The sequence below is a fragment of the Corvus cornix genome, chromosome 2 (assembly GCF_000738735.6).
Source record: "Corvus cornix cornix isolate S_Up_H32 chromosome 2, ASM73873v5, whole genome shotgun sequence".
Classification (NCBI taxonomy): domain Eukaryota; kingdom Metazoa; phylum Chordata; class Aves; order Passeriformes; family Corvidae; genus Corvus; species Corvus cornix.
This window is the reverse complement of record NC_046333.1, coordinates 21,282,963-21,296,964: the sequence shown is the minus strand read 5'-3', so window position 1 is coordinate 21,296,964 and position 14,002 is coordinate 21,282,963. Positions and strand designations below refer to the sequence as shown.

Genomic DNA, 14,002 nt, shown 5'->3' with positions numbered 1-14,002 from the left:
GGGCATGGAGGGCCTAGGGAATAAGAACGCAGGGCAAGACAAAGGTTGAGAGGCGTGTCATCACATTCAACAAAGATAACAAGGATGAAGACCAAGGAAGGAAAAGAGTTACTGAAGTGCAAGGAAAATGATGGTCAAGAACACAAACGAATTCAGTACTTCTTTCCAAAAGGAAAACCTCACCATCAACAGTATGGTAGCAAATGTCCCTTGGTGTATTGGGAAGAATGGTGAGGGAATCATGCATGTTCTCTATGCCTCTGCAAAGTTAATGCAAAGGAAACCAAAACCCTATCTTTCACCTCTGGCATCACCACAATCAGATATGCCCTTACTTACACAGTCTGAATGTACATATCAATTTTGACACCAACATAGAAAATTACAAGCATAATATATTCCTTCCTCTTTCAAGGCTCAAAATACTAAATCCTGAAGGAAGAAGAGACTTACCAGGCTTTTGTATAGGTTCTGACCATTTCCACATGAATGGAGATGAACAAATAACTTTCAGAATGGTTTAAGTCACCAAGGAACTGTGAAAGTTCTACCCTGTGGATGGAGCCCATTTTGTATCCCATATAAACACAGCCAACTGGGCAGCTTAGGTTCAGTGGGAAAAGGAGATGTGAGGGTGATAGCAACAACGGGCTGTTTTACAGTTTGGAAATTTGCCTGGCTGTGCTGTGGGCATGGATCCAAATGTTCTAGGTCTGAAAACAAATAGCCGTTTGACCACACCTCCTCCCCCTTGTTTTTCAAAGCCTGCGTTATTTCCATAGTGGTCTCTTGGCACTGTTCATTCCAGCCAGTGGAATACATTTGATTGCATTCTGGCTTTTGAGCCAAAAGTATAGTGATGGCTTCAGGTTGAGGGAGAAAAAGGCTCGGGAATCTCCTGGGAGATGTGACCAGTCTGTGCATTGAAGAGGTCTTGCTCACATACTCAGGGAATTGCCAGTTGCTAGCACTGAGATCAGAAGGGGTTTTCCCCCACTGCAGATTGGCACTGGTCCATGGGGATTTTTGCCTTCCCGTGCAGCACCAAGCATGACCACTGGTCAGGGCTCTCCAGTCCCTTTCTTCCAGGTTGCTCATGCACCTTGAAGAAGACCTCTTGTGCCCTGCAGCTGAGAGGAGGAAGGCTTTTTTTCCCCCCCATGGTGGGCTAGCAAGTGTCTCCAGCAGGTGTTTTTGCCTTCTTCTGCAGCACTGAGCATGGCCCCTTGCCAGGGCTCCTCTGGGCCCCTACAGCTTCGTTCCTGCCTGCTGCACTTGCGCTTCCCAGCCACCACTGGTGCCCTGGGTCTCTCTCACTCTCCTGCCCACTGCAAGCTTGGAGCAAGAGCGAGCTCTGCTCTCCACTTTGCTCAATTTTCCCAGGGGTTCTTGCTTCTGGTGAACAGCCTTGGAAGCCTTCCTTCCTTGCTTGGAAGGGCTCCGGGCTTGCTGTCCCATCCAGAGGGGATGCCATTTTTCCACTCTTTCAGAGGACAATACAAGTGTGGATCAGGGACAAGAGCACATTTCATTCATCCTTGGCCAAGAAGCACAGTGGAGCACATTTTGGAAGGCAAAAAGTGTGCTTGACATCGATATGTGTCCTACTTTGGATAATATCCCATGGTACCACACACCTCTTTGCTCTCTTGTGTGTAGTCAGTACCAATCCTCATTCTTTTCATCCTCACTCTTCAGGAAACAGAGACTGCTTGGGCTGCATTCCTGCTGCTGCTCTCTGTGCCTCTGTAGCTTTTCTTTGCCAAACTGCAAGGAATGTTTTTTCAATCTAAAGTGAAGAATGCACCAGCCTACTCCTGGCTACACCTGTACATTGTGTTAATGCTTGCAAGCATCAGCTATGAAAGAGACTCAGAAAAATAACAAAAAATGACATAACATTCAGATATAAAATTCAGATATAAAAATAAAATACCATTTCCCTTTGTAATTTTTCAGATTTGTGTCCTAGAACATATTTTTGAAGATGAAAAAGACTTGGTATTTCAGGCAAATAAGAGTCTCATAGTTATTTGACTCATGGTGAGCATAGGGAATAAGAATAGAATAGAATAGAATAGAATAGTTCTGCTGTGTTATGCCCAGAGTTTTGCATGACAAGCTATGACCCAGGTCTGAGTGTTCCATCCAGGAGAGCAGCTCTCTGTAGTGTAAGTCCCAGGCCCATCCAGGAGACAGGGCAGAGACACCTACAGCATCACTCAGGCTGAGCTGGAATATGCTCCTGGAGCCCTGGGCAGGAGTGGGAGGTGGAGAGGGGAGGGCAGCCTACAAGCACAGCCAGGAGCCTGGCGGAAGATCTGCACTATTCATGTTCTCTCCTGTAGACATTGATGGTTGGCCACTTTGGAGACAGAGTTTTGGGCCAGATGAACCTCAGCTCTGATGGAGCACTGTTGTTCTCTGGGTCTTGTGTTTTAGTGGGTTTTTCCAAGGGAAACAGCTCAGGTATTTCTACAGCTGACTACAAGGGAGGAAAAAAATCCACAGGGAAATGAACATGTATTGCTCACATCAAATGGTTTGTAACCATTTAGTTCGGAAGCACCTCTTGCTCCAGACCGAGGGATTGATCTTAAAGCCCAGATCTTTAATCTGAGTGTCAGAGATGAGGGAGTTTGCCATCCTGTGGAAGCCCAGCTAAACTGGATAAACACAGAAGACTTTCAAAAACCACAGTTTCTGTGTGCTTTTTGCAAATGTGTTCAGGTGATCAAATGCTCTTGAGGTTATCCACAGCTTTCAGCCCCATCAGAAGGTACATGTCTCCTTCCTACAAAGTGACAGAGCCAATGCCCAGGCTGGGACACTATTGCCCATTCCATCCCTTCTTCTAGTGAAGGGCTGGAAAGAAACGTCATCAAAGATATCCTGAGCATCTAGGGGTAAGGAAAGGAGGAGGAAGCAACAAGACCCAAATAAAACCAAATTGGATCAAATTGAATTGAAAAGAGCTGAGTTGGAAGGGATGATCATTGAGTCTAACTGCCTGACTACTTCAGGGCTGACCAAAATCAAAAGCATGGTATTAAGGGCATTGTCCAAATGTCTCTTAAACACTGACAGGCTTGAGGGATTGACCGCCTCTCTCGGGAGCCTGTTCCAGGGTTGAACCCAGGGTTTGAACACCCACTGGGTAAAGAAATGCTTCCTCTTACCAAGTCTGAACCTCTTCTGAGGGGCACAGCTTTGAGCCATTCCCACATGACCTGGCACTGGGTCCCACGGAAAAGAGGGACCTTTTCCCCTTCCTCCCTTCAGAAAATTGTAGACACCAGTGAGGTTGCCCCTCAGCCACCTTCTCTCCAAACGAGAACACCCCAGTGTCCTGAGCTGCTCCTCACAGGACACCCTGCCAGCCCCTTCCACAGCTTCGGTGCCTTCCTCTGGATGCATTCAGGGACCTTCACATCCTTTTGAAATTGTGCAGCCCAGAAGCACACACAACACTCAGGGTGAGGCCACGCAAACACCAAATACAGCAGGATAACCCCCTCTTTGGAGTGGCTGGTGAAGCTGTGTTTGATGCATTCCAGGGCACGGTTTGCCCCCTGGGCTGCCTGGGCACACACGGCTGATTCCTGTTGAGCCTCCTGCCAGCCCCAGACCCCTTCTGCAGCGCTGCTCTCCAGCCACTCCTCACCCAGTTTAGACTTGTGCCTGCCATTACTCCTTCCTAGGTGCAGAATCTGGCATTTATTCTTGTTCAATTTCATGCCACTGGTGTTTGCCCAAATGCTCCAAGCTACCCAGATCCCTCTGCAAGCCATCTTGTCCCTCAGGAGAGTCAGCAGCACCTCCCAGTTTGGAATCATCAGTGAACTTGCTCATGGTGCATTCAAGCCTGCATCCAGGTCATTGATAAATACATTGAACAGAACTGGCCCTAGGACTGATCCCTGAGGAACACCACTGGTGACCAGTCACCAGCCAGATGTGGCCCTGTTCACCACAACCCTTGAGCTCTGCCCTTCAGCCAGTTCTTCACCCAGCACACCATGAACCCACTCATCCCACAGTCAGAAAATGTGCCCCAAAGGATGCTGTGATGGACAGCAAACAAAACCTTACAAAACCCGAGAAAAACTACATCCACCGCATTCCCTTCATCTGCTGGGCAGGTGACTTTATTATAGGATACTGAATTATTTAAACTGGACCTTTTTTTTTATGAATCTGCATTGACTATGACTGATGATTGCAGTGTTCTTGAAGTGTAGTGATAAGACAAGTCCTAAGTTTTAAATGAAAAGAGAGTAGATTTAGATGAGATATGAGGAAGAAATTGTTCCATTAGGGTGGTGAGGCACTGGCACAGGTAGTCAAGAGAAGCTTGTCCATGATGCCCCATCCCTGGAAGTGTTCAAGGTCAGGTTGGATGGGGCTCTGAGCAACCTGGTCCAGGTAAAGGTGTCTCTACCCATGGCAGGGAGCTTGGGTCTAGACGATCTTTAAGATCTCTTCCACCCATTCTGTGATTCTGCTATATTGTAGGGCAACCTCCCCTGTGTTCACCTCCCCATTAACTACTGGAATTAAATTTTCTGCATTTCTGGTAGAATTCCCTTTTACTACCTTGTTCATTATAATTTCTTTGAAGCTTGAAGCCTTCTGCCTTTATACACTCATGCTATTATTTTTTATGTGCCTTGAGTCAGAAAGCTTTATTCTCACTTTTTATATGATTCCCTATTAATTTTCAAATCTCAGTTTCTAGGACATTCTTCCCTGCTGCTCTTTCTCTGCTTTTCAAGTTGTTAATACATTTTTTTAAGTCACAGTCAATGCTTTGGCTGATTTTACCCAATGGATAAGCAGTTCTCCATTTTTTTCTGATTGCAGTTCCCCTTGCACAACTATCAAATTATTTTCTTTCAGGGTTGCAATTTTATTGGCCACAATTTCAGTAAGTTTCATCTTCTTGTGGAAAGTGTTCCTCCATTAGACTGGTCCTCTAGAGAAGACCCTGTCCTGGTCTTTGTTTGAGGAAGCTGAACACCACTGTCATTATTTTGCTTCCCTCTTCCTTCCTGATATCAGAATGACACCATCACTTTGTGATAATTTTTATACAGGTCGCTAAAAAAAAATTATCAAAATAATTAAAAGAAATATTGCAATGTAGCAACCATAATTTTATTGGAAATAGTCAACACAACTGCAAGAAGTTTTAACTCAGGGCTGCAATAGGTATATTTTGTCATTACAAAACTGCTCTCCAGTTGGAAGTCCCTCAACTGCAGCAACTTGAAAGCTGCTTAACAGAATATCACTAATGGCAGCTTTTCTTACATACTTTGTACTAGCAAACCTCCTCACATGTGGCAAATCTATTAGTTTGAATGAGGAAGTGGTAAACATGTTGTATAAAATGAATCTTTCAGTAGCTATGGCAGTCTTTTTTTTTTGTTATTGGCAGCCTCCATTTTGAAGGGAGTGGCTTTTTCACTTCATTTCAGTTTACCAGTAGACTGACTTAAAGTTTTGTCATCATCCACCTCCAACTCATCCACCTCTTCCTGTAATTCATCCTGCAGCTCATAGTCCGAGGCTGATTCAATGTTAGCATCCCAGTAATCAGCTTCGTATCTGTCCAGTAAGTGTTTCTGTGGCATAACGTCGTCATTGTCAGGAGGATTCCTTGTTTTTCTCTTTTTCATTTTCTTTTGAATCTTAGAAAGCTGCTGCTCCTGCTTCTCTGTCCAGGCAATGCTTTCCATATGTCTTGACGCTTTCATTTTTTTATAGTCCATAATCTGTTTATTCAGCAGTTCATGATCAATACCAAAGAGATTAGGCCTCATGGGTGAATCTGAAGATTGAGTTGTTGAAGGGAAGAGTTTACTGTGGAAAAGAAAACAAGTATTGGTTTGGGTTTCCTCCCTGCATATATTTTGAGGAATAATGCTATTTTTGACAACTTGAGTAACACAGAAATAAACTGGACTTTTCAGTTTGACTTTATTAACACCCTGTGTTCCCTGCATTACAAAGGAAGAGATAGCACCATATGATGTGTCCAAGGACAGTCTGTGTCAACAGATTTAATGGGAGAAGGCCAATAAAGCAACAACGTGCCAGATGAAACTGCTTGTCTCTGGGAAAAATGTGCACAGGTGAGCACTGGACCTGGGAGCCCCAAGGAACTCAAGACTTCTCCCAGCTCTTCCAAGAAGTGAGAAGCAGCAGCCTGTGCCCAAAACACATCATAGTGATGTGACACTTTATGCTGGACTTGACTATTTCCCCAAGATACAGTGGAAGATGTTAGGTGCCCTTTGGGGAATCTGTTACAGCAATGACTTCCCACAGGAAGCTATTTCTGATTCACACCTGATGAACCATCCTGTGAGATGCCGAGGCACAGAAAGCATTTCTACCAACAGACTGCAGCACACAAGTGCAAAGGCTGTTGGCTTTGAGAGCATCCAGAACCACCATTCCAACAGGTTGTTCAGCCCTCTCTCTCAGCAGCCAAAAATCTCTCACAGAAGAATGCTAAATTAACTTAAGGGGATCTATCAGTAAACTGGCAATCCATGTATAACAAACCAAACTTGTATCAGAAAGAGGTGGACAAGTAGAGCAGTACTGGTAAATGTGGTTTTCATCCTCATGAGATAATTACCAGAAAGAAACAAATATTACTGCTGCAGAGCATTTTTAAAATTTTGATTATCATAAACACATCAAGTCTTGAAATCTTAGAAATTCTACACACATTTCCCTCATAAAAATTAAGATATTAATACCGTAACAAGTATAGGGTCTGTGAGTAACAATGTACACATCTAATTAAAATATACTTTCTCTTATGTCAAATAATACCAAATTTAATTGGCCAACAGAGATGAAAATGGACACTTGTACAATTCTGAATCAAAAAGACCCACCTTGAATCATTTTGAGATGTTTCTTCTTCTTCTGGAGGTCCAAAATCAGCAATTGCCAGTAAGTCCTCGACCTGTAAACACATGAAGGCATATTACGGATCCTGTTTAAATCTACTTTGTTCACAAACAGACAAGTATCTAACAGCAAATATGTTCTTTTCTATGTTTGGAATATTTAGCAAAACCACTTCAAAACAGCTTTTCCCTTCATTTACATGGAACTGCTTACACTTCTTGCCTGGGATGTTTGTGTCAAACAGTGATTTAATAGACCCAGAGATTCCTACGAAGTTTTTTGCCTTACGTGCATTATGAACCCTTGGCTAGGGATTGTCTGACATATATCATTTTTGGTTTATTCGTTCTTACCTCATTCTTGCAAATCCTTTTTCATAACATCCTTACACTGAGATTTTTTTCACCTCTTCTCCCTTTCTGCAAGTTTGCATTTCTCTTATGTGTAAGTGTGGAATTCCAAAATCCCTTTTAACATGGCATCTAACCAGTAAATGCTACAAATCTATTACATGCAGTGCTCACAGACTATACATAATTGTGAAAATCTTCTCTCATTTGAAATTTTATTTCAGCTTTTCTTTAATTCCTTTCTAGTTCATTGTATTATTCCAATTAATCAGATTTTTTATCCAAGTGTTTAATTGGATGTTTTTTCCCTTACTTACAATACTTAAAAACCAAGTTCAGCATGTTATTTGAATCTGTGATTGACATAAATCTGATGAACTATGAAGCGGGAGAAAATAATCCATCTATGTGCTTCCCAGTGTCATTCCCTTACAGAAGTGATATAAAGAGGGTTTTTACTTGTCTTCTGTGAAACTCAGAATTTTTCTGACCACAGAAAGCTCAGGCAGTTCATTGCATTTCTAGAGAATCTGAAATTCTTTTTATTCCTTCCAGGTCTGCTCATGCACACTGCAGGAACCCATAAGTCTCTAACAGTAATTGGCTGTAACAGTAACACTATTATAAATAATAAGGCACTTCAGGGCACAGAAACATGAACATGTTCTTTTCAACTTCTGTTCGCATCAACAGCTTGAGGAGACATTTCTCATTAAATTCTACTCATTGGTGTCATCTTTCTCTTATGGAAATCTCAGTGTTTTAGAGATCTTGCTTCACAGTCCCAATGACAGCAAATTCCTAGGAAACATCATTATTCTAGTAATATGTTGACTAGTTAAAACTATCAACACCTTGACAGGAAACATGAAATAGTAAAGACAATTTTAAAAATGAAGGAAAAAAAATGTAGTATGAATAAGCCTACATCCCCTATGCAAAGATTTGCACTTCCCTAGAGACATTTTAACAATTCACAGATGGAAAGGGTTACAGGGAAAAAAATAAAAATAAAAACATCACTAGTTATTCAATTGCATCTTAAAAAGACATAACATTTAAAATGTGGAAAAGAGCTCCTCCAATCTCATTTCTATAATCATATACACTAGGCAACCACATATTAATCCTTAAAATAGTAAGTCAATTTTTTCAAAATTCTTCATTGGCCTAATGATACAGCCAACAATTCTTCTACATATTATAAATGCATCAATCTTACTCAAGATTGATGGTTAAAATGCTTTGCAACTATAGAGAAAGACTAATTTTTGATGTAAATTGGTAGAGCAACTACATGATCAGCTCTCTCCTAAGTCACTATATTTGTACATTGAGTCAAAGATTAGAATTACCTCTTTTACAGCTGCAGCTTCTTTGTCTTTTATAAATACTACTGGGGGTATGTTTCCTACAATCTGCTGACTCTTCAGAAGATACCTGGCAAAAATACAGCATTCACCGGCATGAGTATCAGTATAGCATCTCCAGGACGAGTAAAAGGTGTTAAATTAAATCCAGCAGTCCTGTACATTTAAAGATATGGTGTGCAAAACTTTGAGTCTGATGGGAAGCTATTCAGGTTAGTGCTAAGCAATACACCACTGCAGAAACCCAACTTCGAATGCACAGCATACAAAAACTACAGGCTGCAGGTCCAGCTGAGTATTGATGATTTTAGGTTTGTATCTATATGCATAGGCTGGCACAGGTCATTCCCCACTTCATTTGGTATCCTTATCCCCACTGTAGGGATAAGAGCAGTGGGGGATAGAGCCCTCAGAGCAGGGCAGGACAACTTATTCTACATGCTAGCTCCAGGAAGGACTGACAGGGCTCCCCTTGTCTTCTTCTCAGCCAGAAACCTTCCTTCTTAAAGAGTGGAAGCTGTGGAGTAGAAGAGAGCATTATGTTGGAGCAGAAATTACACAGCTTAGGGAAATGGGGAAAGGAAATGGCTTTGCAAGTATGCTTCTACACCACCTTCCACATGGGTGAAGTCCTGAACTTCCAACAGACTGGCTGGATAGCAGAGGGAAAGCCAAGGAAAGGGGGGAAGAGACAAAAATCTCAATGATATCCTGAAAACTCACTGGACTCTGTGTTGGAAAAATGGGCAAAAGCATCACAATACATGGTAGCATTCTAAATTTTGTGGGGTTTTCTAGTATCAGTATTGTGAAGAATTTCTGTAATAACAGTCATCCCTTCCGGAGGCCCAAATCATCCCTAGCAATCAGAATTGCCCAGTGAATCTGCAAGGAGATCCTTGTAGTTGCAACTCCTTTGTGCAGCATCCCGTTCTGGGGTACTGTCCCACACAGCCTGTCCAGCCACCACCATGAGGACAGGGGAGTGAAACCTCATCCACACTCCTCTTGCTTTCTGCTCAGCCCACTCCAGCCCTGGGAAAGCACAGAAGCCAAATAAGCCAGCTGTGCTCCAGAAAAAGATCACACAGCTGGTCTGACACAGCCGCCCTTCCGTGTGAAGCTCATCACAGGAGATGCTCTACTCCTAGTATGTAAAAACCTAAAGCATCCCAGTAGGTCAAATCTAGATTGTCGGACATACTTAAGAAGTGGTACTTAAGAAATGGCTCTGGATTCAGGAAGTGGCCTGTCTATCCCACAGCAGTACCGTATACGTGGAGCGCTCTTTCGCAGCACATTTTCAACATAACTTTCCTCCTCTGTAGTGGAAACAGGGTTCCAGTACACACGGCATGCTGAAAAGTTGGATGACAGGGACACCTATAAAAAAGGCAAATCCGTCTTTAAAATGATATATATACACACACTCTTCATCACTTCATATACAATGAAGTCTCTGATGGATTGCAGAAAGCTTACTAGAAAATTTCTTTTGATAACAGAAGAAATTATATCAGACCAGAATCAGTTCATGAGTAAATCAGGACTGACCTATGCCCAGCCATGTCCCAGTGCAACACAGACACTGTGCAGCTGTAAGATCTGTATTGTATTGGGAAGATGGCTGTTCCTTTCCCTCTCTCATGTTGTAAGTTGTTTAATTTACAGCAATGCCTCCTGAAAGCGCTGTGTCTTGCCCACACCAGCCAGCGATTTTACATGCAGACATGTGATCTGAGACAAGCAATCCTCAAAGCTCTAGACAGACAGAAATACTCTGTGAAGGATATTGCACATACAGAGCCAAAACTTATCCTGCCCATGTAATTTTGAACACTTGTCTGACAACAGAATGAACTCAGCTGGCAAAATCACCTATTTCAGTCATGAATGACAAACCTTTTGTCATAGATGCAGCTACAACGTACATTTTTTTTTACCATGCTTCTAAATATCAAAAGCTGAGTCCACCAAGCTTTTAAGCCAAACACTGCTATAATTTAATCTTTACAGAACAGCAAATGTAGAAGATAAAAACTACAGACAACAAACAAGAATGTGGAGACTGACTTACTTCCTGTATCAGAGCTCTTACATCCCTTTCAAATCCACAAATTATGACACTAGCTACAATTACATACAAATGTCAATTCTTTCTCAGATCTTGCTTGACAATGACATTTTCTTAGACTTGCCCTTTTTTTTTAACTAATCTCATGCATCACTTAGTTCTTCTGCCTGTAATGTTGCTGGTGAGTGGCACAAGGAGCTGACAACTCTCACACAGCTGCAAGAAAAGACTCTTGGAAAGATATACTTATGTTGGTAATACCAAGCTCCTCCTTCTGAAAGGGCAAGACAAAGAGCTTATGTCTGAGTAACAGAAAAAAAAAGTCATACCAGGAGAGTCACCATTTAATTGGCCCAAGTTGCATTTGCATTAGAGTGGCAAAGGTCTCCTAAGCCAGGTACTACAGTGGCAAAGCTCTCCGAGTGTGTACTCCAGAGCCTGATCTTGCTGCACTCTGCTACATCAAAAGCAATGCCGTAAAACTCCTCTTGCACTCATCACAACACCCAGGGGAGCTCCTTTGGCACATCCTTGCCAACTGCACAATGTAATCAGAGTGGCCCAGCACAAGCTGTAGCTTTGGCACTCGCCTTGCAGATTTCCAGCTTGAGATCATAAAATTCTTGACTGACTTCACAGGTAGTTGCCATCTCTAACACAGCTTTATGAATAAGACCATTCAAGACTCTGCAGCGCATGTTATCTTCTTTCCTCGTTTCTGTCAGGTCATTTTTCATTAAAAAGTCCAACTTTGTTGGCTTATACAACTTTAAAAAGAAACAAACAACACGTTAAACAGTAGTTACACACTTGTATTAGGCAACTATATACAGATTCATGCACTTTACTAAGTATGCTCTTATTTCATTCCTGCAGCTGTGATGGCTTTATATAGGTCCTATGTATCAAGTGTTTCAATAAAGAATACTTCTGTTCACAAAATCATTGACATTCATGTACTACAGTCAAAGTTTCTGAAGTTCCTTTTGTATTTTGTAGCAAGTTATGAAGCTCCATAGATGTTTTCTCAAATACAGCACGTATTGACTGAAAAGCTTTGCTTGTTTGAAAAAACAAACATTTAAAAAATTTTTCATTAAACTAAGCTCATAGAAGTTTTAATCTGGATCAGTAGTCAGGAGTGTGCAAGAGAGTGTTGATGCTGGCAAAGATGAAAGATCAGTATAGACAAGGAAACAGCCATGGGGAGCCAAATGGCAATCCTGTCACAGTCAAACTGGAGCCCTACTGTTTGTTCACAAAATCCTCCTATTTCTCCATCAGAAAATGCTTGGAAGTTAGAATCAATGGCAGAAACACAAGTCTGTTCCTCCTGGCACAAATAAGCACATCGCCTTAAGAGCTTGCACTTACCGTTTGCGGTCCCAGAGTAGGGCTGTCATACCAGAACTTCTTTCTTTTGGGAAAAGGAAAGGAAATCAGCCTTATCTTTCAGCAGCTCAGAGAAACAAGGATTCCCTGTGCAATTTATATTCCACCTGCCTGAAAGCACACAACACCCAGGTTTTCACGCAAGTAGCTCTCCCCACAGCAGAGGTGTGGAAAACAATACTTCCCATCCACAGTTGAAGCTTCACAGACAGCAAGGGGGTGGAAAAGAACAACTCTGAGGTTTCTTTAGATTCATAGAAATATTAAGGTAGGAAAATATGGCCAAGATCATCAAGTCCTACTATTAACCCAGCACTGCCAAGTCCAGCACTAAACCATGTCTCTAAGCACCACTTCTACACATTTTCTGAACACTTCCAGGGACAATGACTACACCACTTTCCTGGGGATCCTGTTCCATTGCTTGACCATTCTTCCCTTTCAGTGAAGAAATTTCTCCCAATATCCAATCTAAATCTTCCTTAGTGCACCTTGAGGCCATTTCCTCTTGTCCTGCCACCTTGTTACCTGGGAGAAGAGACCGACCCCCACCTGGCTACAACTTCCTTTCAGGCTGTTGTAGAGAGTGGTAAGGTCCCCGCGAGCCTCCTTTTCTTCAGACTAAACATCCCCAGCTCGCTCAGCTGCTCCTCATCGGACTTGTGCTCCAGACCCTTCACCTGGACACGCTCCAGCACCTCAATGTTTTTACTGTACTGAGGAAGCCCAGAATTTAACACAGCACTCGAGGCGCGGCCTCACCAGTGCGGAGCACGGAGGGACAATCACTGCCCTGGTCCTGCAGGACATACTATTGCTGATACAGGCCAGGGCCATTGGCCTTCTTGGCCACCTGGGCACACGTTCAGCCGCTGCCGACCAGCTGAGATGGGCGGCTCGGGGTCGCTGTCTCTCTCTCCTCCGCGCTACCGGGGCCGCGGAAGCGCCCGAGCCCCACAGCCCCCCTTACCCCAGGGCCACAACCCACCCCGCCAGGGCCCCGCACCCCGGGAGAGCCCCGTTCCTACTTATTCTTGCGGAGCATTTTCCGCAGCAGGTTCCTGGGGCCGCCCAGGGCGGCGGAGCTGCGCAGGGCCCGGCACCACCGCGGCACGGCGGCCCCCGGGCGCCCCACATTGCTGCCCCGGCGCGCGGCGCGGCGCGGCGAGCTCCCGCCTCAGCTCCGCCTGCGGCTCCCCCTGTCGGCACGGAGGCCCGGGCCGGCGGGTGGGGATGTCCCGGCTGGGCCCGGAGAGAGGGAAGAAGGAGAGAAGGAAGGAGGGAGAGAGGCCGAGCCGCCCTCAGGCTGGGCAGGGCTCTCACACACGCAGAGTCTGGACGCAGGCTCAGCGCTTCGGCCCGGGGAGGGAGCACGCACCCAAGGGTCGGGATTGGTGCCGGAGCGGCGGGAGGAGCCGCTCCCACACGCCGGCTGCGCTTGTGGGTGTGCCAGGCGGGTCCTCTAATACACGATTTATATGGCCTTCAATTCGCTGCTGCATCGGTGGACATTTGTAAGGGAATGCGAGGAAAGTAAGTGGCAAGACTCTGGGGTCTGGAGTTTTACATTGAAGATCAAGACATCGCAGCCTTCCGCACAGAATCGCTGTTGGGTGTTTAAATAAATTAAACCTTTGCTTTATTTTTTTTTCCTGTATAATACTGTGGGATAATTACACGAAAAGTGATCAAATTACTGTTTCTGCACTGATGGCATTGTGAAAAACGAGGTTCACTCTTTTTGAAATTTTAAGAAAAATTTAATAAAAGGGACAATTAGGAGACAGCAGCAAAAAGGGTGTTACGGCCGGGTGCTTTGGCAGAGATCCAAAGGCACAACTCTACATCCAAAAGATCGTCTTTAAAAGTGCATCGCTCATTTCATA

The 14,002-nt window shown here is 43.8% G+C and overlaps 1 protein-coding gene across 1 annotated transcript; it reads right to left on the bottom strand.

Moving 5' to 3' along the window:
* Positions 1–5,471: 5,471 nt before the first annotated feature.
* On the bottom strand, positions 5,472–13,253 carry RBFA (ribosome binding factor A). The gene is given in 8 exon segments (XM_039549686.1): positions 5,472–5,865; positions 6,915–6,985; positions 8,636–8,720; positions 9,921–10,033; positions 11,315–11,491; positions 12,099–12,141; positions 13,145–13,238; positions 13,241–13,253. Coding segments are annotated over 8 exon segments (990 nt in total).
* Between the last annotated feature and the right edge of the window lie 749 nt (positions 13,254–14,002).